Source organism: Neophocaena asiaeorientalis, unplaced genomic scaffold, assembly GCF_003031525.2.
Source record: "Neophocaena asiaeorientalis asiaeorientalis breed wild unplaced genomic scaffold, Neophocaena_asiaeorientalis_V1.1 scaffold19, whole genome shotgun sequence".
In the NCBI taxonomy this organism is placed as follows: Eukaryota; Metazoa; Chordata; class Mammalia; order Artiodactyla; family Phocoenidae; genus Neophocaena; species Neophocaena asiaeorientalis.
In genome coordinates, this window is record NW_020173388.1 from 5,759,966 (window position 1) to 5,780,361 (window position 20,396).

Below are 20,396 nucleotides of genomic sequence, written 5' to 3' on the forward strand. Positions count from 1 at the left end.
GTTTAGTGTCAAAACTTTTTTCATAAATAGTATTCATTGTTTATAAAGACATATTGATGTTATTTCAATGCTGCTATTAAGTAATTTTTGAAAGTACTTTAAGATGATGACAAAATGGTCTCAGGTGCCACCATCTACATGTAAGGAAGTCTAGATCATGATGCAAACGACAACCTGACCCACAGAAGTGTTGTGATTGACTTGCACAATATTATAAAGGGAAATTTTGCAGAGAAATCTGGTTTTCCATCTCCTCTTAGAAGAAGAAAAATACAACCTGTCAAAGGTGGGTGTGCATTCTAGTGTGACAGTAATCAGCTGGATCTGACTCATTACATTCACACACACACAAATTGTATACCTCTGCTTGGCTGGTCTCCACCACTCCTTATTGACTGCACACAGCCTACCTTATTTGACTTCTCTCTCTAGCTCCACCGATGGTTGAGTTAGAAACCCTTGACCTGGCCAGCTGTTTCATACAGAGTATCTTAGGGGATCCCTCTTACCAGTGCCAGCTACCCAAGATGCAGTATTGTGTGTTCAAGTGTTGCTAAGAGAGTGAATTTTAAGCATTTTCTTCACAGGAAAAAAAAAATGTAACAGTGAGGTGATGGATGTGAACTAAACTTACTGTGGTAATCATTTCACGATGCATGCCTGTATCAGATCATTAGGTTGTACACCTTAAATTAATGCAGTGTTAAATGTCAAGTATATCTCAATATAACCAGAAAGAAAATTTGGCTCCAGGGTCCACTAAAAGTCATCATATGTAAGCATCTCAATTTTATTTCCAGGGTGCAGTCTGCTATTACCAATGTTGTCTATGAATGTTTTATTCTTTCCCACTAACTTATGCAAAGAAATAGTCAAGTGCCCAGTCAATCCTCATGATCTTTAAAGACACTTAAAAGCTTAAAGATGTTAAAATGCACTACCTTGGTTTCATTTCTTTGGGGGTATGTGTAGCAAATGTCTTGGTATTTGAAAGTTGAAGTAGCTGTTTTGTTCCAGGTGTTTTTGACATTCTGTAGCTGTAATAGCAGTGTAGATATGCTGATCTCAGAAAATGTAATTTGCGTTCTTAGACATGTTATCCCTTTTTTGAGAGTTAACGAAATGCTCTTGACCTAAAGAGTAATTAATAGCAGAGATTTTAGCTTCCTGTTACTTAATTGGAAGAATCTTAGTAATTTTGACAGAATTGGACAGTTGTGTTGTTTTCCACAGTACTATTTGGCTCACAAAGATAGCTCCAAAGAAGTCATGTCTTTGTATATTCTCAGCCTCTTGTATAAAAGTTTTGATTCAGCTGCTAAAATTGCTTGTTACATTTCATAAATTGCTGATGACAGTGTGTCTCAAACTTCCATTGTTATCCTGTGTATAAAGTTGCACTCTATTTACTTGACATTTGATTAAGTTAAATGGTGTATTTGTTGCAACAATGACATGTAATAACATATTTTTCTTTTTTTAAAAAATAGATTTGGACTGAGCAACAAATTTGAATCAGAATTCCCTTCTTCATTAACTGGAAAAGTGAGTGTCAATTATTTAGGTATTATTTATATGCCTAAAAACTAAAGTCTTTTCCTAACAAATTAGAAAAATTTATGCTAATGAGACATGTTTATTGACATTAATACTGCAGTGTTGTTATTTCTTAAAATTTTTCTTTAGGTAGCTCCTGAAGAATTTAAAGCCAGCATCAACAGAGTTAACAGTTGTCTTAAGAAGAACCTTCCTGTTAATGTACGTTGGCTACTTTGTGGCTGCCTTTGTTGCTGCTGCACACTAGGCTGCAGTATGTGGCCAGTTATTTGCCTCAGTAAAAGAGTAAGTTGAATTATATATTTTAATTTAAATATAGAAGTTGACAAGCCAAATCTTGCATTTACCTAGTTTTTATTTTTTGTATTGAATGCGTCACACTATTCTGAATACTATACAGAAATAACTTGATCCAATAGAGGAGTGATTAAGTTACGTCCACATGCTGTTATATTAAATAGCAATCTGAAAATTATAATTTTTATGACATAGGACATTACGTTAGGGTAGAATATAGCGTTCTCTATGTATACATTCATGGTGGTAATTGAAAATTTGGGTTCAGGTCTGCCACTTATCTCTGACCTTCTAGGCATGTTTCCTAACCTGTTTATTTATTTGTTTGTTTGTTTATTTATTGCTGCATTGGGTCTTTGTTGCTGTGTGCAGGCTTTCTCTAGTCGTGGTGAGCTGGGGCTACTCTTTGTTGTGAAGCTCGGGCTTCTCATTGTGGTGGCTTTCTCTTGTTGCAGAGCATGGGCTTTAGGCACGCAGGCTTCAGTAGTTGTGGCACGCAGGCTCTAGAGCACAGGCTCAGTAGTTGTGGCGCACGGGCTCTAGAGCGCAGGCTCAGTAGTTGTGGCGCATGGGCTTAGTTGCTCTGTGGCATGCGGGATCTTCCCGGACCAGGGCTCGAACCCATGTCCCCTGCATTGGCAGGTGGATTCTTAACCACTGCGCCACCAGGAAAGTCCCTTCCTAACCTCTTTAAACTGTAGTTGACATATTTGTAAAATGGCAATATTTACCTCCTTACTTGAATAGGACTGTTGTAAGGATAAAATAAAATAGTGTTTGTAAAGCTTTTAGTTGAACAGCTCAGAGCAAGAGTCTAATATATGTTGATTAATAGCATTATTACTGAAATGTAAGATAGTACCCATAGAAGAAATAAAATGGTAATAGTGCTTATTTTTATTTGGTGAAATTATGGGGAATTCTGTTTTCTTTTTTTATTCAAAGAAATTTTTTTTGTTATTTTACAAGTTTCCTGTGATGAGTACATAGTAATCCTGTAATCTGAAAAAATGATCTAAAGTGTAATAATTTTGACCGCTTATAATAAAAAATTTTCAAGATGTGGGTAGAGATAAGGCAAATTAGTATAGATTGAATGTGTTATGTTTTTGTTAAAAAGCTTTAAAAAATTGTGGTAATTAAATGTATAAAAATGAAATACTATTACATTGAAATTGAATGTATAGTTTTGTGTGGCTACATTTCATTTTGTCATCGAATGATAGGAAATATGGAAAAGCAAATTTTATTTGTCCTTTTTTGTTTTACATAATAAGATGTATATTTCTACTGGAAAAATATTTAACTAGTGCATTTTATTAATAGGAAGTAGATATTGCCTTCATAATAAAATTACTATTGTAATATTTACTGTAATATTTACTTTTTTATATTCCAAGAATATTTCTTCCCCCCGCCCCCATAGTTCTCACCAGATCATCTTCCTACCATAGATTAAAAGGAAAAAAAAATATGGTTGTACCTGCATCCACAGTTGAATTTGTAGCTCTTACAGTTTAGAGCCTCTCACTCCCTCCTACTGTTTGGGCATTTCCATTGTTTAAGTGACTGCTATATCTTACTTGGTTGGCCATTTGCTGTTATTTAACCCAAGGAATCAGAGAGTTTTATTACTGTAGAAACCTTTGTGATCTAGTTATTTTTATTTTTTTGAGGTTTTGAGATTCTGTTTTTTACTTTTTAAATGAGTAAACAAGACATTGCAATGTGCACACAGTGTAGGATTTAGAAAACAAAAGTAAACTTCCTACCCTTCTCCGTGAATTCTTAGTAAGAAGATCATATTTCAGATGCTTTCATTAAATTCCTTCTTATTTGAGACATAAGGTAGATTGACTTTTTTAGGTTATTTCAGTCTGTAGTTTCAGAAAGTACACTTCATTCAACTGTGTATTATTACGTATAAGGTCTTTCTTGTACTTATATGATTTAATTTTTTATGGACTCTACTGTCCAGTGGGCATAAAAAATTTGACTACTGCTTAAAAAACTGTGCATTTCCCTGTCGAGGGTTTAATCTATTATATAATTGGAGAGAGGGACCCTTCATGCATGTATGAAGAGTATTAGAGGCCCTGAAAAAAGGGGTGCTTTGTAAAATGGGGGCAGGATGATTTGGAGCAGGGATTTTTAACCTTTTATTTATCATAGACCCCTTTGATAGTTTGGGGAAGCCTATGAACCCTTTCTTAGAATAATGTTTTATTTGTGTTTGGAAAGGTTTAATGTATCTTAAATGTGTTTTCAAATACATTGGATTATTCAGGAAACCAATTACATAGTTATTAAAATACTGAAACCCCTTAAATGTGTGATTTATAAATATTCATTAATGCATGCAAAATAAGATAGCAGGGGACTCATGGTAGTATGATGTTATAGGAAAAATCTGTGATTTCTGTGAGTGATAAATATACAGGTCCTATTTAAACTACCACAGTTAGTTGCATGCATTCATAGCCTAAGGAAATATACTACATTTCAGTTAGAGGTTAGTGAAATTAGAGATGAATTTTTGTTCTGTCCACTTTCACAGACTGCTGGAATTCTATCTAGGTATTCTATGTTAAGAACCCTTGATTTAGAGGTACTAGTATAAATAAAAGCTAAAACCCAGCCTGATTGCCAGCCTCTGAACCCCTCTGAACCTCTGCTTTGTCCTCGTTTGTGATGTGGAATCGTCTTATACGGTTAGAATTGTCTCACTCTAAGGCAAATCAGGACCAAAGGCATACTCCATATGCAGCTTAGCGTTTTCACCTTCCTAACATTACTTAATAGTTTGAATAACTAGATTTCTGCCTTGTCTTTGAAACCCATCCCCAAATGAGTGATCCTTTTTATGACCTGGCCATGTTCCAGAGACCTGGTTTTTAATCTGTCCTATCGTTATTATTTTTAGATCTTCCAAATTGCCTTTTCCTTTTAATTTTTAAAAAAATTTATTTATTTTTTGGCTGCGTTGGGTCTTCATTGCCATGTGTAGGCTTTCTCTAGTTGCAGCGAGCGGGGGCTACTCTTCGTTGTGGTGCACGGACTTCTCGTTGCGGTGGCTTCTCTTGTTGCTGAGCATGGGCTCTAAGTGTGTGGGCTCAGTAGTTGTGGCTCGCGGGCTCTATAGTAGGCTCAGTAGTTGTAGTGCACAGGCTTAGTTTCTCCGGGGCATGTGGGATCTTCCTGGACCAGGGCTTGAACCTGTGTCCCCTGCACTGGCAGGCGGATTCTCAACCAGTGTGCCACCAGGGAAGTCTGCCTTTTCCTTTTAAAAAAATTACCTTAGCCTATTTTTGAAAATTATTTAATATACAGTAAAATTTTCTCTTTTTGATGTACAGTTCTATGATTTTTGACAAATGCATAGAGTTGTGTAACTACTGCCACAATCAAGATACATTACAGTTCTTTCACTTCAAAAAACTTCCTTTTTCTGTCCCACTGCAGTCACACCCTCTTCAGTTTTTAAACCCTGGCAACACTGATCTGTTCTCTTTCCCTATGGTTCTGCCTTTTCTAGAATATTGTATGAATGGAAGTATACAATGTATATAGCCACTTGAATCTGGCTTCTTTCATTCAGGTAGTGCATTTTAGAGTCATCTATTTTGTTTCATGTATCAATAGTTTATTCTTTTTTATTGCTGAGTAGCATTCTATTGTATGGATGTATCACAATTTGTTTATCCATTCACCAATTGAAGGACATCCCTTGTCAGATATATAACTTGCAAATATATTTTTGCAGTCTGTAATTGTCTTTTCATTCTCTTATTGTCTTTGGCAGAGCAAAAGTTTTTTATTTTGCTTAAGTCCAATTTGTTAATTTTTTAAAAATTGATTGTGCATTTGGTGTCATATCTAAGAATTCTTTGCCTAAATTAGGGTCACAACATTTTTCTCCTGTGATCTCTTCTACATTTTACTTTTAGGTCTGTCACCCATTTTGAGTCAGTATTTGTACAGGTGTGAGTAGATCAAAGTTCATTTTTTGCATATGACTTCAAGTTTTCCAGGATGATTTGTTGAAAAGACTATCCTTTTTCCATTAAATTGCCATTGTATGGGTACATTGTCAAAAGCCAATCAACCATATTTATGTGGATCTATTTCTGGACTCTGTTCTGTTCTATTGACTTCTATGTGTCCATCTTGATTTCAATACCATGTGGTCTTATTTATAATATTTTATAGCTATATAGTATATATATATGCTATAGTACTGTAGTACCTACTATAAAACTATAAAGTACTATATACAAGATACATCTATATATATGTATATATAGTATCTATTGTGTGTGTATATATGTATACATATATATATGTGTGTGTGTGTGTGTATATATATATATATATAGTTTAGTACCTTATAGCTTCATAGTAAGTGTGGAAATCAGGTAGGGCAAGTCTTCCAAACTTCATTCTTCTTTTTCAGGATTGTTTTGGCTATTCTAATTTCTTTCATTTTTCATATATATTTTAGAATCAGATTGTTGTGTCTAAAAAAATATGCTGGGATTTTGATGGATTGAAATTATAGATCAATATGGAGAAAATAGACATCTTAACAACAAGTCTTCTAAACCATTAATGTGGCATACCTCTATTTATTTAGGTCTTCTTTGATTTCTTTTTCATCAGTATTTTGTAATTTTTTGCATAGCATACAGATCACGCACATATTTTGTTAGCTTTATATGTACTTATTTCTTTGGTTTTGGTGCTATTAATGGTATTTAAAAATTTTTGATTTCCAGTTGTTCATTGCTGGTACATAAAAAATACAATTGATTTTTGTATATTGACATTGTGTCCTGTGATATTATTATATTCCAGGAATGTTTTTGTACATTCTATGGGATTTTCTACATGGATAACCATGTTGTTTTATTTCTTGATTTCTAATCTGTATACCTTTTATTTCTTTCTCTCTTTTTTCACTGAGTAGGATTTCCAGTAAAATGTTGAATAGGAGTGATGAGAGTGGACTCCTTTAGGCCTGATTTTCTCTATTTTTCTGTTTTCAATTTCACTGCTTTTTGCTCTTATTTATACTATTTCTTCTCCTTGCTTTGGATTTAATTTGTTTATTTATTTCTAACTGCACTGACTAGAATCTCCAGAAAAACACTGATTAGAAGCAGTGAGAACATATGTCCTTGTCTTGCTCCTGATATTAGGGGGCATGCATTCTCACTTTCATCATTCCATATCATATTAATGACAGGGTTTTGTAGATGTCCTTTATCATCTGAGTAAGTTTTATTCTACTAGTTTGTGGAGAGTTTTTATCAGGAATAGATGGTGGATTTTGTCAGATACCTTTTCTGCTTCTTTAGAGTGGTTATATGGTTTTTTGTTTTTAGTTTAGAAATATGTGGAATTGATTGGATTTTTGGATGTTAAACCAACCTTGCATTCCTGGAATGAACCTCACTTGGTCGTGTCTATTTTTCTTTTAATATTTTTGTTGGATTTGATAGACTATAAGTTTGTTTAGAAGTCTTATATCTGTGTTCATGAGGGATATTTTTCTGTAGTCTTTTCTCGTAATGTCTGATTTTGGCATTGGGGTAGTGATAGCCTCACAAAATGAGTTGGGAAGTGTTCCCTCCTCTTCAGTTTTCTGGATGAGTTTGTGCAGAATATGCATTACTTCTTCCTTAAATGTTAGGAGCACTCATCAAGGTTCCTCTGTGTTGTAATGTGTATCAATTCTCCATTCTTCTTTATGGTTGAATAATATCCCATTATGCATATATATCACAGTTTGCGCTTAACTTCTCGAGGAACCAGAGCAGTGTTTAGTCTAGGGCTGAGCACTAGTGAGGCAAGACCTTCCTGGTTACTTTACTCAGTAGCTTGTTAATTGTGATGTTCTCTAGTCTGGCTCATGGAAAGAGGCTTTGTGCTGGATATTTGTCAGTTTGGGATACTCTTCCTGTAATCCTTTCTAGTAGTTCTTTGCTCTGCCTTTGGTAGTTTCCTTACCCACATGTGCTGCTCAGCACTCACCTTAATACTCGGTGGAGACTATCTGCAGATCTTTGGAGTTCTTTGCAGCACTTTCCTCTCTGGTACTCTGTTCTGTGGCTTCTAGCTGCCTTGGTTTCCTCGGATTCTCAGCTCAGTCTCCTTAACTCGGAGTTGCCAGGCTTTGTCTGGGCTCTCGCTCCATTCACTGTGGCCTGGAAGCTCTCTGACATCAGTAATCATGGGAAAGCATAGGGCCTTTCTCATTTGTCTCTGTCTCCCAGGAATTCTGGTCTTTCCTTGTCTGTTGTCCATTGTCTTGAAAACAGTTTCATATGTTTTGAGGGGTATTTTGGGTTTTTGTTTGTTTGTTTTGGTGGTTTCAGGCCAGAGGGTAAATCTGGTGCCTATTGCTGCATCGTCGCTGAAAATGGAAGTCTGAATGTCCTCTTTTTATAGAAGTGTTTTGACAAATAACTGCTGTGCTGCGGATTGAAAGATTTATATTAACGCTATACTCAAAGAGCACGTAGTCTATTTGGAGAATTGGCTAGATGAGTGCAGAGATAGTTTAAGTTTGTAAGTACTTGTCATGTTTTTCATGAAGTAGCTCTCATAACAAAAGACAATAAATATATGTCCTTAGGGTCTAGAAATATGAAGTAGCCACCTGTAATCACAAAATATGTTTGAAGTCTTGTGTTACATCTCAGGCACTCATCTGAATTTTACATTCTATTACATAACATATATTTGTTTTAATAGAAAATGTTTAAAATGACTTATTGAATAAAGTTGATACTCTTAGAATATAAGCATATGTGTCTTATGAAATTGCTGGTTTTAGCTACCACTTCTGTATGCTGCTAGTATGCCATTCTCTGGAAGTTACTTATTATTAATTCAATTAATATTTCTAAAGCTGCACTGTGGGCTTGGTACTGTTTAAGATGCTGTTTAGATACTGTTTAGAGGTTATATGTTTCCTCTTGTAGACTTAAAAAGTAGACAGAAAGCAATGAGGTAATTACAGATAGTGATAAGTGCTTGGAAGACAATAAAGCAGAAAACCTCAGCCTTTTGCTGTTCTTTGTAAGAGCTTGAGGAGCTTACAAGCAAATAAAATGCTTCAGCTTCATTAAATGGATCTTATGACCTTTACTTTGCAAAAGCTTATTTTCGTTGATACTTGTGATTATACTTTGCTTTTTGATTGTGCCTTAATTGTAATATTATAGTTTTGAAAATTGATGTCTAAGGAAGTGAACTCTTTATGACTTGTTTTTCTTTCAGCCTGGCTTATTTATTGAGGAAACAAGTTTCATAATTTTACTGTACATTGTGTTACAGTATTTTTTGTTTTAGCTTGTTTTCCATCCTAAAGTAACTATTAGTTTCAGTCTTCTAAGATTTTGCATATATATATAAAATATCCCACATTTAGTGGTTTTATAGACTTTGTTTATATATGCTCTCAGCCATTATCCTTTCTGACTGAAGAACTCTTTAAGTTTTAGAATGTTTATACACCAATTTCTTAATCTTATGAGTTGTCTTACCTCCTTTTTTTAGTGCTTTAATCTCTCTCTTACATATGATGACCAAAATTGTGTGGCTTTCTAAAAGTGCTCTCTGTATGGATTTGTTGTAAATAGTGTATATTTCCATTCCCTTTATACTTTTATTTGTATGTCGTCCTGTATCAGGGAATCATTTCTTTAGGAATAGGGAAATAGGCTGCAACATGTGGTAGCTGGGACCTGCACTTTGGTGCTAGAGGAACTGGTTTGGAAAGTGGTACTTACTCAGAATGACTGATCAGTTCACTCTCTCTAAACCTCAGTTTTTACCTCTCTAAGATGGCGTTAATCTCTTCTTTGCAGTGTTGTTTTAAAAATTAGAGCAAGTGCATGTAGAGTACTTAGTATAGTATTTTGGCTATAGTGTGTGCTTAGTTAACGGCAGTTGCTATTATTATTATTCTTCCCAGTGTCTGTCTTGCTAACTACTATATCCCCAGTGCCTCTCACAGTGCCTCTCGTCTACTTTATGTTCAATAAGTATTTGCTGAATGAATGTACCTTTTGGCTTTTGAAATTCTTGAGTAGTAAGAACGTAACATTTCAGAAGATATAGTCCTCACTATTCAAAATAAGATTCCTAAGTAAATAAAAGCATCTTGTCTTTTAGAGTAAATAACATTTTTTTTTTCCTGCAGGAGCAGTGTGATAAAGTATAAACAATAGTAAATCAGTGTTTGAAGCTGAGTGACTTTGAGAGAGTCGCTTAAAACCTCTCTGAGACTGGACTTTCACCACCATCCCCCCCACATCTTCTTTTTCTTTTAATCTCAGAAGAAGAGAGGCTGACTGATCTCTCTAGGTACTCTCCAGCCCTAAAAATCTGTAATCCTTTGAAAATTGAGCTGTGTAGGTCTACAAAACATTGCTATTTCCAAGCTCTAAGTAAAGAAGTTCTCAATATTGATTTTTATTTCAAATCTAAAGATTTAACATTTTAGTAAAATATTTTCTTTCTTTCTTTCTTTTTTTTTTTAGTTTTCCTTTTACTTTTTTGGCTTCTCTGAGTTTTTTTTGGATAATTGCTATTTAGTTTTGAAACTTTGATTAAAAAAAAAAAGGCCTGTATCTCATTTAACTGTATTTCTTTTACTTTAAGTTGTATTATGCTTAGATTTACTTCTAGATATCTTTTCTCTCAACCTCAAGTTTAGTTATCCAATAATTGTGAGTTACTTTGGTTGGGGTATAGAAGGGGTGGAAAATGCAAATGGAAGAGGTCAAGAGTAGAGGGTTTTGAGTGAGAATGCAGCCTTGTAAGACAAGGGAAAGTGAACCTAGGACAGTCATAACCAAAGAGCTGCAAATATTTGTATATGAGAGGAATTTAAAGTATACTTACTCAGTTATACTAACAGTATTAAAAGTTACCCAAAACTTTTAGAACTCTAATTTACTCTGTTTGGGATTTGAGCATTTATATTCAGTAACTCTGAATCATAAGATGAGAATGTCAGTGAACATTTGGATGAAGAATTAGATAAAGAAAAATGCTAACATGTTTCAGGTAATGAAAGCAAAACAAACTTAAAAACATCATAATGAAATTTTAGTGAAGGGCGATCTTGAAAAGTTTCTGGTAAACAAAGGAGATGATGAGTTAAATGTAGTCTTATGACAATCATTATTATTAATTGAAAGTATAGGAAAACCAGTGCTAACTTTTTTTAACGAATGCTATCCAATTGCTTTATTTCTATAAATATAACATATTTATAAGGGCTTTCATATGTTCAAGATAAGTATACATCTGTGAAACCAACATTATAAGCGGTGCTGTAAACCCAACCATCACCTCTAATAATTGACTCCTTTCCTCCCTCTTTTTTTGTGTGTGTAGGTGTGACAAGAACATTTAATGTAAGATCTACCCCATGCATTCTTCCCCCACCCCCAGCTTTACTGAGATGTAATTGACACATAACATTGCATAAGTTTAAAGTGTACAACATGATGATCTGATACACATATATATCGCAAAACCCAAGTGTTCTCTTCTAATCTTGAGTGTTCACTTTATGCCAGGGTCACTGAGTTAATCAATTTACTTGTACTGTGTCATTCAATCTTCCCCAAATTCCAAGAGTAGGCATTCATATTATTCCTATTTTAAGGATGAGAAAACTGAGGCTCAGAAGTTAAGTAATCTGTTTGAGATCCCAGAGTCTACAAAGCTAGGCCATAATTTGAACCCCAGGCTTAAAGCCTCAGATATGCTTTTTTTTCACTCTTTGATAAGGATACAAAATCAAGCTGTTTTTTATTACTAATCATAATTTAATTTTATACCTGGAAGCAGGGGCATTTTAGAGGTTTGGAAGAAACTTAAAAGATCATTATTTCACAAGATAGGAGATTCAGGCCCATTGAGTGTTATAAGTTTATCCAGTTGATTTATAAATGGTAACAGTGTTCAAGCATTTTATATTAGCTTTTGCAGTACTTTAGTTTTTCAGCAGATTTAGCTTTCCAATTATTTTTTCCCTAATATTTAAACAAATTTGTATTTCTTTTTTTTTTTGGTGGTACGTGGGCCTCTCACTGCTGTGGCCTCTCCCGTTGCGGAGCACAGGCTCCGGATGCGCAGGCTCAGCGGCCATGGCTCATGGGCCCAGCTGCTCCGCGGCATGTGGGATCTTCCCGGACCGGGCCACGAACCCGTGTCCCCTGCATCGGCAGGCGGACTCCCAACCACTGCACCACCAGGGAAGCCCATAAACAAATTTGTATTTCTTGAAAATACAAACTAACAGTAAAGGAAGGAGGCCATAAAGGAGGTAAAGATGCAGGAAAACAGTATATTTTAATCAGATTTTATACAAAGTTCCAGTTGGACAACTAAGGGTTGATATATTGCTTTTGCTTCTATTTTACTTTTATAAAAACAAGAATCAACATCCCTGTCTTTGAAAAATTATCAGGGTCTCACTCCCTATATAATAAGTACACATTATTTCTGGTAAAGTTTTTTCTTTTTATAATATTACACCCTTCCTTAAAACTTGTGTATTTACTCTTAGACTGAGAATGTCACGTAAGGAGTTAATGCAAAGTAGGGGGGACAGGGACTCGCACTGAAGGTAGAGTCGGGTATTCTAACACCCATCTATCCTTAAGTGTTCAGTTTGCAGTTTCTTGCCTCTTCTTTAGTATCTCCCACATTATAAGGATAAATAGGTTTAACCTCTTTCAAATCTTCAATTGCTGTGGAAAAGGGATCTCATGTAAAAAATTTCTTAGGACCAGAAGAATATATTTATTGCTGTTTCATTTTAAAGAATACTTTAGGCGTGAAACTTAGAAAACTGATTCTTACATAAACTAAATAAATTACTTCCGTTAGTGTGAATGGCACTGATGATTTGTTTTTAGCTGGAGTAAAAACATGTTACTAAATTAAATTCTCATTATGAAAGAAGATATGCAAGAAAGAAGTGTAAACTTTGAGTCTTAAATGTGCAGAGATGGCACTGGGACTTTAAAGATGTGTTAGACTCCTTTAAAATGTGTTTTGCCTAGAGCTGGCTGACATTCAGTTCCCTCTGAATATTTAGTACATAGTATTGGTGTGGTGGTTTATAGAAAGATTTGCTCACCTTCTTCAGTGTCCAGTCTGCTGTTACCCCATGCCATGAGTTCTTAATTTCAGATAGTGTACTTTTCAGTTCTAGAAGGTCCATTTGATGTTTTTATAGAGGCTAGTCCTCTTTTGAAATTCTTCATCTTTTCACCCATTTTGTCCATCTTTTCCCTCTATTTAATTGAACATACTAATCATAGTTAATTTAAATTCCTGTCAGCTAATACCAATACTTGTATTATCTGTGGATCTGTTTCTGTGGGTTTTTTCTTTTGATTATTGGTCATTTTTTCCTGACTCTTAAAGTTTTAAATTTTATGCTAGATGTTATAAACAGAATGAAGTAGAAACTCCAGAAAAAATCTTCCAAAATCAAGGGTCCCATCTGTTCTGTATTAGGCAGATAGCTTGAGGAGAACGATCACTTTGATCTAATGAGAGATTGAGGTGGGTTGGGCTGGGTTGCAAGTTTAGTAGATTCAGTCCATCTCTGGTTTTCTATTTCTTGGGTATGACCCTTTCAGACTTTTGATTGAGGCCTGGCAGGTCTTTGTCTCCTCTCCTCAGGAGGTTGTATCCTTTGGATATTTTGAGTTTAGCTTTCCATCTTATGCAGGTTCAGGTGTTTTGAGGGGGAGACCAATCATGAGTTTGTTGCAGATCCTCCTCCATCTAGCAGAATTTTGTCTCCTAAATACTAGGAGACTATGAGTAATTTTTCTCTGCCTTTTTGTCTTGGTCCCCCATCCTTCCATGCTGCCCCAGAATTCAGTAGTGTCTCTAGGGAAAACTGGCTTTGCATTTTAGGGTACATCTAATTTCTAGTCCATTGGGCCAGGCTGTACAACCTACAAAAACTCTGTTGATTTCCCTTTTCCCTAGTAGAGTCCCACTGGTGCCAAGCCTAATCCTCAGCTGACCTCTCTAATCAACAAAGAAAGAAAATGGCCAGTACATAATCATCAAATGATTTAGAAAGGGCTCTTTCCTTCTCTGGATTTTATTTCATCTAGTCCTTGTTGCTTCCAGAATTTTCTGATGTTTTAAAAATAATGGGTTTGTTTTCTTCTTCAGTTTATCCATTTCTGTTTGTGATGGGAGTGTTGGCTTGAGTTTGACATCCTACACAGAAATATAAGTCTCTAGTTACCTTGGCTTTACATAAAGATTATGCTGTTCTTTGCATGTTGGGAAGGAAAGAATGGTGTGATTATCACTATCTTGTTTTTTAACATTTTGTTTGAAATTTCTTCGTGTTTGGAATTGAAATCGTATTTTAAGGACATTGTATTCATTTTATGTTTCTGCCTTGATTGGGAGGATTTATAAATTGATGTCTCTTAATTCAGCTGCAAGTAAAAATAGTTATGCTTGCTGATCCCAAGTAAAAAGAATGTTGGGTTTAAAGTTCAGAGATCTGAGTTTGAATCCTGTCATTACCCTTACTGGTTGTGTGACCTTGGGCAAACTATTTAACTTCTTTAAGCCTGTGTACTTAATCTATAAAATAATAATATACCTCAATTCATGTTTTGTTGCACAAAGCAAGATATAAACAAAAACAAAATACATTTTGGGTAAATCTCATTGAGACTTAAGAATAAAGTAGAATGAGTACTTCTAGACCTTAGAGCTGGAGAAAATTTAGTTTCAGATTAAGTTGGCTGTTCAAGGCCGATAGCCTAGTTAGTGGCTTAAGATACCTTGCGTGTCATAGACATGTTATTCAACAAGTTACAAATTCTTTACAAATTCACAGTTTGTTGAATAATGGAGAGAGCATGATGTTGAAAGCCATACAATCCCGGTTTCAAATCGCAGCTCCACCATTTCCTAGGGTAGCTTTAAGTTTCTTAACCCCACTAAGACACAGTTTTCATATGTAAAATAAAAGTTATACAAGCTGCCTTCTAGGTTTATTGTGAAGATTAAATAAGGTAACAAAGGGAAGACACATGGCATGGGGTCACATCCAAAGTGAGGATCAACAAATACTATTCCTTACTCCTTTTTGTTTCTGTTTCTCCAGTTATCCATTATAATTAATCAGTAATTTTTTTTTAACCCCACCTGTTGGTTCTAGCCAGTGATTCTTCCTTGTGTAGTTATATAGATTTAAAAAATCCCTGATAGTAATACATTTGACTCTATTAGCTTAGTGAAATTCATTTGTCTTATGAATAATTTTTCTAATTTTCTGCTGTCAGTTGAAACTCAGTTTCAGTTTTTTGATGTTATCAGTATTTTCTGAAAAGTTACCAGAGGTTTGTGGATAACCCCTTAAAATTGTGTGCAACATTTTACGTATTGGTGCATAAATGCTTTTTTCATCATTCACAAGGTAGTCAGAATAACCTTAAAAAGTTAAGAACCACAAGCCTAGTCATACACTCTTTTTTTAAATATAAATTTATTTATTTATTTTTGGCTGTGTTGGGTCTTCTTGTTGCACACGGGCTTTCTCTAGTTGCGGTGAGCGGGGGCTACTCTTCATTGGGGTGTGAGGGCTTCTCACTGCGGTGGCTTCTCTTGTTGTGGAGCACGGGCTGTAGGCTCTCGGGCTGCAGTAGTTGTGGCTCGCGGGCTCTAGAGCGCAGGCTCGGTAGTTGTGGTGCACGGGCTTAGTTGCTCCGAGGCATGTGGGATCTTCCCGGACCAGGGCTCGAACCCGTGTCCCCTGCATTGGCAGGTGGATTCTTAACCACTGCGCCACCAGGGAAGCCCTAGTCATATACTCTTGATTAAATTGTATTTAAGCATACCTTGTTTAAGATTAGTACCTGTAAGTCACTGCTCAGTACTAAGTTAAAAGGGCATTTTTGATACACAAAATATTTGCAGTTGTTTAGTTTATCTTCATCTAAAAATAGTACTTTTAACAAACAGTATGAAAAGGCTTGTTCTGAATATACTTTAGTGGATATTTAGTTTATCTAGGTTACTTAAAAGTTAATATTCACATAAAATTTTTAAAAGCAGCCTTTAAGTACAGGAAGGGAATTTGTTTAAAACTCTTTTGAGGAATCTAATCATATTCTAGTTTGTCTTTTGGTGAATATAGAGTTTTCATGTATCATAATACTGAGATATGCCATTTAATTTTCTGCACATAACTGCAGTATAAGATTTATATTAATCCAGAACAGTCAGAGGTGAATCAAGTAATTTTCTCTTAAGTTAAAATAATTATTTAAAATTTTGTATGGTTTCTTTCTAATGACTTATAACTAAGAACATTATTGTTTCACTTATTTTAATGATTTGAATTTGCACAGATGTCAAAAGATAAGTATAGTTTTTATTTGAAAATACTTAAAAGTTTAAAAAATTATGAATACATTCAAAGCATTATTCTAGCTAAAGCTTAATTAATGCATTATAAACTTAGGAGTTTAAAACTAAAACTTGTTTTAAATAAGACATTGAACATTGTGATGTTATGAATAAATCCTGTTCAAATAAGCTTTAATTTTAAGTAGTTGAACTTTTACAAATAGTTATTAGTGAGCTACCCTATTTATACATTTTGTTAACATATCTTAGCATCTTATGTTCTAAAGACTGATAAGAATGCCATTTCTTTGAGAAAAATTCAGAGAAATTTTGTTACAGCTTCCACATTAAACGTTTTTCCTTTGGTTTTAAGTACTTTAAAATCTATGAAATTTCTATTTATTTTATTAGCAAGTTCTAGAAAACTACTTCTTTGAAAAACCGTTTTTTCAAACAATTGATTGTGAGTAAATGAATCGTTGGTAATGAGTATGCTGTTAAGTAATAGTGGTAACAAAGTAGAGAAGTAATACATTGAAGATTTTCTAAATGATTTCTTGCTGTCCTGAAAGACTTATTTATATCTAGTGGCACATAATTTGTTTATAGGGAATAATAACATATTCCTTAGAAAGTATGATATTAGAAAAAAATTACAAAAATGTTTCTTCTAATAATAAGTCAAATTTGAATTTTCAGGAAATCCTGATTTTCAATTGCAGTAACTTAACTTTATCTAGGTGTTTCATATGTATTTTTCTATTGTAATCTTACTCTAGATGCTTCTTTGGAAATTGATAAGGCTATATCATACCTAATATTAATTGTTGATACATCATTATTTAATTAGCCTTTTATGTGAATTATCCAGGCTATTTTACCTCTTTTGCAGTTGGCATGTTTTGACTTATTTCCACAATTCTGCCCAAAATGTAAAGGAACCAAAGGAGTAGAAGCCAAAATTTCTATCCTCCTGTTTTACTACTTACTACTCAAGTTGAGTCTATTTAATAAATAAGTCTATTTGTAATTGTAATGATGTTTTTAAACCTCTATTATTTTTTACTTTAACATTGCTGAACAGCTATATCAGAACTAGTTCACCAGTGAGAAAAATATAATTAGCAAGGTGCTGAAATGAGGAAATGTGTAAAAAAAAAAGTTAAAGTGAGAGCTCTGTGATGAGGGAGATGGGTAGGAGTCCAGATGCTTGGAGCAGTCCTTTTTCCAACCAGGTTAGTTGACATGTTATTCTCATAAAAAACTTGTTTTGATTACATGGTATGAGTTGATGGTCTTGGTCCTTTTAATTAAGGATAAGAATCCATGATAAAATTAGATTTCTTATTGATCATCTTATGCAGAAGGACTGAGGATTCATTGGTTAAGAACCACTAACCTGTCCTCTCGCCCCCAGGGTGTGAGCACTGAAAAGGATTAAGGCCCACTGTAGGGAAGCTTGCACTGAAGCCTGCACTGCCCTTTCCCCTGTTCTTTCAGTTAAATAGAAGATTTTTAGTTCCCATGACTGTCAGTCTGGTGCTTTTCACAAGCACCAAATTCTTTTAAGAAAATTAAGATGACTTATTTTTAGATCCACTGGCCTAGAATACCGAAAGATGATATTTTATTTTGGTACTTCATGTTGACAGACCTTATACGTACTGTTTTTTTTCTGATGCATATTAGTTTGCTTTAATTTATGTTGAATTTGGTGATCGATACCAACTTTAAAAATCAAGGACAGATTTTTATGTGGTTAAGTTTGTTCGTCCAGTAGTAATTACAGAGTTTGGCAATGTTAAATCTTATATTTCATTAGAAATAGCTATCTGACCACCCTGTGGACATAAACTCTTAACTTTTATTTCTAGATTACTGCAATAATAAGGTACTTTCTTTTCATGTTTAAAGGCTTTAAATAGCTTTTATAAATGCTGAAGTGTCATATTTTTTCAATATCTGCCAAATTGGTATTGTATTTAATTGTGAAAATATATTTTGATTTTGTTAACTAAAATAATTGCAAAGTATTAAACATTCTCAGTAGTTAAAGCTTTTTTTCCCCCCATTTAATTTGAGCTTTTGTTGTTACTAACAAATAATTTGTGGCACAGTTTCTTTTCTTTCTTTTCTTTCTTTTTTTTTTAATGACTGTTACAATCTATATACTTGTCACCTTAGTGTGCTAGAAATGTTCCACTCAGATGAAGGGTTCCTTTCTGGTTTTGTATGTTCTCACCTGCTCCTCACTGTAAATCATTGAGATGTCAAGTGCAATGATTAATTAAGCTGCACGTGCAAGTGCTTTTTTTTCACCTGTCAAGCAGGAAAGAAGTCTCATAGCAAGATTAGATGGTGCTAATTCACAGCTATTACTCCAGACTGTGAAGTGTGTAAAAATATTTTATATTTAGATGCTTACTTAGAATATGGCATACCACCGTTTGTTTGGTTTAGAATTCTTAAATATTGTAAGATATAATTATTATATCATCAAACCTTGTCATTAAACTTCCAATTAGAGGCAAAGGATAAATTCAGAATTCCTACATGAATATTTTGGAATTTAAGGTTCATACTTTATAATTACCTTTTATTCAAATACTGGTAGTTGATTTATTTAAAGTAAGTATTTAAGTTTCTAAATTTATGTGTGTGTGTATGTATCATATACACCATGAGATCCATTCATAATAATATGTGTTCTTGTTATAATATAGTATGGGTTTAAATTTGTGATGAAACGATGATTGTGGTAACTGCCCTTTTTTCTGTGAGTAATGAATATTTGCAGATTGTAATGTCAAACTTTTAATTTTTATACATTAATATGAAACAAGAGACTTGGAAAGCTTGTTCTCCCCACCTTACTTCTTTCATACCCCCTGCCCCCTTTTTAAACCATCAGTAAAAAGTAAAACCTCAGATTGTATAGTAATCTTAATCTATTATTAAAAGGTCCTAGAAAGGAAGATTACAAGGTAGATTCAGGTTTTGAATCGGTTTTGCCATTGGTTTAGCAGCGGGTGGGCAGGCAGATGCCTGCTCAGAGTAGAACCTATTGCCATTTTTCACCATTGATAGAGTAGCCTTTCAGAGTCAATGAGCTCTGTCAATGTGAGCTTGTCAAGGCTACAACTTCATAGACCTGAGAGGCGGTTTGAGAGGTCAGCCCTTTTCAGGTTCGCTGTGATGCAAATGAACTTTAATGCTTAAACAACTATTGGAATTTTTATGTCTGCTCCTTGTTCTTTTTTCTTCACAAAGTCATTGACGAGACATTCAGTGCTTTTTAAATTGGAAGTTGCATTGTGCTAAAGACCTAGTACAGATTTACGGAGGGCTGAAAGCAGTTAGATCATGTTCTTTTCATGGTGCGATTAGAATCAAATCGATTTCCCTACAGCCTTCAGCATTCAGATGGCAATTTTAACAAAGCTTGGGGGCTAGACAAGGGACAAAACGACTGAACTGAATGTTAATTACACTCTGCAGCCTTATTTTCTTTTGATTTGGGGCTGACTGGCAACTAAATTAACAAAAAGTGTGACCATAACTGCTGCCCTATTTTCATTTAAAAGGAGAGCTGCCTCTAAAAGGCTATCTTTACAAAGAAACAAGTGAGGTTTGCTGATCATTGTTAACAAGGGCACTTTTTTCCTTTAAAATTCTTGCCAAAAAACTGTTCAAAAAAAGTAATGTAATAAATTAGTCATTGGCATATTATTATCCAGGGAGTTAGTTGATTTTCTGATTTTTATGACATAAGCTTAGAAAATGTAAGGCAGTATGTAGTAGTTATGAATTATAATTGGCACCTCTGTGACTGTGGTGTGTCTTTAGCATGTTTAACATGCTAAGAGGTAATATGGTAACTAGATTATAGTAGGTACTTTAAGTATTAAACATTTTATTATGTAACATTCAAGTATTCAAAACCAGCTTGATCCTAACAGTTTTTCACCTAGCTCATCCTTGTTTGACATGAAGATTTTCATATTTGATGATTAGTACTTATTTAGTTGTGCCACATTAATGGAGCTGTATGCTTTTTTCCTTTCCTCGCAAGGAAGCTGCAGCTGCAGCAAGTTGCAGTTGCTTCTTGTGGCAGCACT

The 20,396-nt window shown here is 34.4% G+C and overlaps 1 protein-coding gene across 2 annotated transcripts in view; it reads left to right on the forward strand.

The window, feature by feature from the left end:
- Window positions 1-20,396, forward strand: part of CHIC2 (cysteine rich hydrophobic domain 2) — a 91,228-nt gene that overhangs the window by 21,280 nt on the left and 49,552 nt on the right. For both annotated transcript variants that reach the window (XM_024746655.1, XM_024746656.1), the window contains exons 2-3: window positions 1,491-1,545; window positions 1,687-1,842. In XM_024746655.1, the coding sequence (XP_024602423.1) occupies window positions 1,491-1,545; window positions 1,687-1,842 (211 nt within the window). The remainder of the gene's footprint in view (window positions 1-1,490; window positions 1,546-1,686; window positions 1,843-20,396) is intronic.